General features: G+C 48.2%; 1 protein-coding gene across 1 annotated transcript; it reads left to right on the forward strand.

Annotated features, from left to right (window-relative positions):
- Positions 1–721: 721 nt before the first annotated feature.
- On the forward strand, positions 722–1,933 carry PGAP4 (post-GPI attachment to proteins GalNAc transferase 4). The gene has a single exon (XM_054398179.1). It carries the CDS (start codon positions 746–748, stop codon positions 1,931–1,933), a length of 1,188 nt encoding a protein of 395 aa, XP_054254154.1. The 5' UTR covers positions 722–745.
- Positions 1,934–2,499: the final 566 nt, after the last annotated feature.

Below are 2,499 nucleotides of genomic sequence, written 5' to 3' on the forward strand. Positions count from 1 at the left end.
AGAGAAGGCGACATCTGAGACACATTACATGTAGTGGATACATGGCCTTAGTGAAGTAAATAGGTAGCTTTGTTATCTTGCTTCACACTTTTGAGGGCTAAAGTAAAAAAGCATGTTTGCAAGAATGAGCAATAGAAGCAATACATGTGTCATTCAAGAGGCAAAAGGCAAAAGTTTGTCTCTCAAATATGTGCCAGGCAAAGATACATGAGCTCCAGCTTTGGTTCCTGGCCACGATCCAAGTCTTACTATGTCACTGTGACCACACAGTGGCATCCAAGTTCTCTGTCTTTAACAGAAAGATTTCCACATATCCTGCATCCATGTTGAATGTTTGAAGTATAGTAACAAACCCAACAGTCCCGTTCAGCTAAGTCAATTCAGATTGCCTACACACTGAAAAGGCCTTAGGGGTACTTTGCTGGAAAGTAAGTTTGGCTCATCTTTCCTTAACCTCTCATGAAATTTCTGTGATGTCCCCACCACAAGGGGACTCCTCAGGGGCCTTCTGTTTTGGCTTCCTAAGTGACTAGCCCTCAGCTTTCCATTTTCTCAAATCACGGTCTTCCCACTCTGACAGTTTATATTTCATTAACCATCTTTTTCCTTTCTCTCTAGGCTTAGACATATTGTGCATGTTTGACAGCTACTGCCCCAGCGATGCTTTGCAGTCCAGAGAGAATGCATCAGAAGTGAAGGAATGAGGGCATGAATAGTGCAGAGGTGCCCTCCTTCTGCATCAGCCATGTTACACCAAGCCTCGCAGTTCTCTGGGGGGTGGTGCCGTTCATCTAGTCCTTTTATCCATCTCCTCACGCTGACTGTGGTGACATTTGGTGTGCTTGCACCTTTGATTTGCCACCGTCTCCTCTACTCTTACTTCTATTTGCGGCATTGGCACCTGAATCCCATGAGCAAGGAGTTCCTGGAGCAGAACCAGCAGGAGGGCCAGGCTGCCCTCCATTACTTTGAGAAGCTGCAGATACCAAATGCCTCTGAAGCATCTGACAGTCATGCCTTCCAGCCCTTGCTGCTGGTCACCATTATCACTGTGCAAAGGCAGAATGATTTCCACTATGTCTTGCAAGTGGCTTCCCGCTTCCACCATCTCCTCCAAAAATGTGGTGAACATTGCCAAAGCCACCGCATTCTCCTCTGTAACGTGGAGTTGGACCCCAGTAGCCATCAGGATGTCAGGCTGCTGAGCAGCTTCTTTCCTGTGGTCAGTCATGACAGAACTGGTGGGAACCCTGACCCCAGAGTAAACCAGTTTGAGAAGGAGAAGCAGGACTATGTCTTCTGTCTTGAGCAGTCACTGCTGGTGTACAACCCAGAATACATCCTTGTAGTGGAAGATGATGCTGTGCCGGAGGAGGAGATATTCACTGTTTTAGAGCACCTCCTGCTGGCCCGGTTCTCCAAACCATACCTCAGAGACGCGCTTTACTTCAAGCTTTACCATCCGGAGAGGCTTCAGCGCTACTTCAACCCCGAGCCCATGAGAATCCTTGAGTGGCTAGGTCTGGGCATGTTTTTGGGGCCTGTGCTGAACTGTCTGTACTCCTGGGCAACAGGACGCACCAGCCTTAGCTGGCCCATAGTCTTGTTCTTTGCTTTGTACAGCATGGCTCTGTCAGAGCTGGTGGGACGCCACTACCTGCTGGAGCTGCGCCGGCTGGCCCCCACACTCTACAATATCGTGCCGGTCACCGAGTGCTGCACGCCTGCCATGCTCTTCTCTGCTCCCTCTGCCCGCCGTGCCTTAGGTTACCTGAAGGGGCTGCACTGCCGCCAGGGCTTTGCTAAGGATATTGCCCTCTACTCCATGCTGCACAGTAAGGGGGAGAATGCCTACGTGGTGGAACCCAACCTGGTCCGGCATGTGGGAATGTATTCCAGCCTTCGTCTCAATGACAACCCGAAACTGCTGTGATCTCTTCATGCCTTTCCAGACACAAAGCCCAGAGAAGCTGCCATTGGGCAGACAGACTATGCAGCTCACATGTTCTGCTTGCACTGGACATCCTGTGCCTCCAGGTGGACCAAGAATAACTCTTTTTTTCTTAAAAAAAAAAAAAGTCAACCCAAAACCTTATGTACATGCAGCCCCTATTTAATATATACTTGGAACCATGTACCATATGGGAGGGAAGTGAAGGATTGCAGCTGAGGGTGTGGATTGTCTACTCCCCTCAATTTTACTTAGGGAAAAGCCCTTGCACCAATATAAACAGCTACACTGCCTACTCCCCTTTACACTGGATACAGAAATCCTCACCTTAAGGTGACAGAAATGTTGGACAAAGTGAATGTTTCACATCTAAGCAAGTGAGGGGGAAAAGCCCTTATTTTCCTGTCCTTAGTAAAGTGTGATCTCTGGCCTGTTTCAAATCTGACTTTCAAAAGTAGCAGTGGTTTACGTGATGTTTCCCACAAATTTCACCTAGTTTTACAACATCCCTGTTTGTTATTCTCTCCTCTTACAGAGCCTGTCTACAC

Source organism: Indicator indicator, chromosome Z (genome assembly GCF_027791375.1).
Source record: "Indicator indicator isolate 239-I01 chromosome Z, UM_Iind_1.1, whole genome shotgun sequence".
Taxonomy (NCBI): domain Eukaryota; kingdom Metazoa; phylum Chordata; class Aves; order Piciformes; family Indicatoridae; genus Indicator; species Indicator indicator.

What these genes read in the sequence shown, in the direction of transcription:
- PGAP4 (XM_054398179.1), top strand. Translation starts at nt 746, where the DNA reads ATGTTACACCAAGCCTCGCAGTTCTCTGGGGGGTGGTGCCGTTCATCT.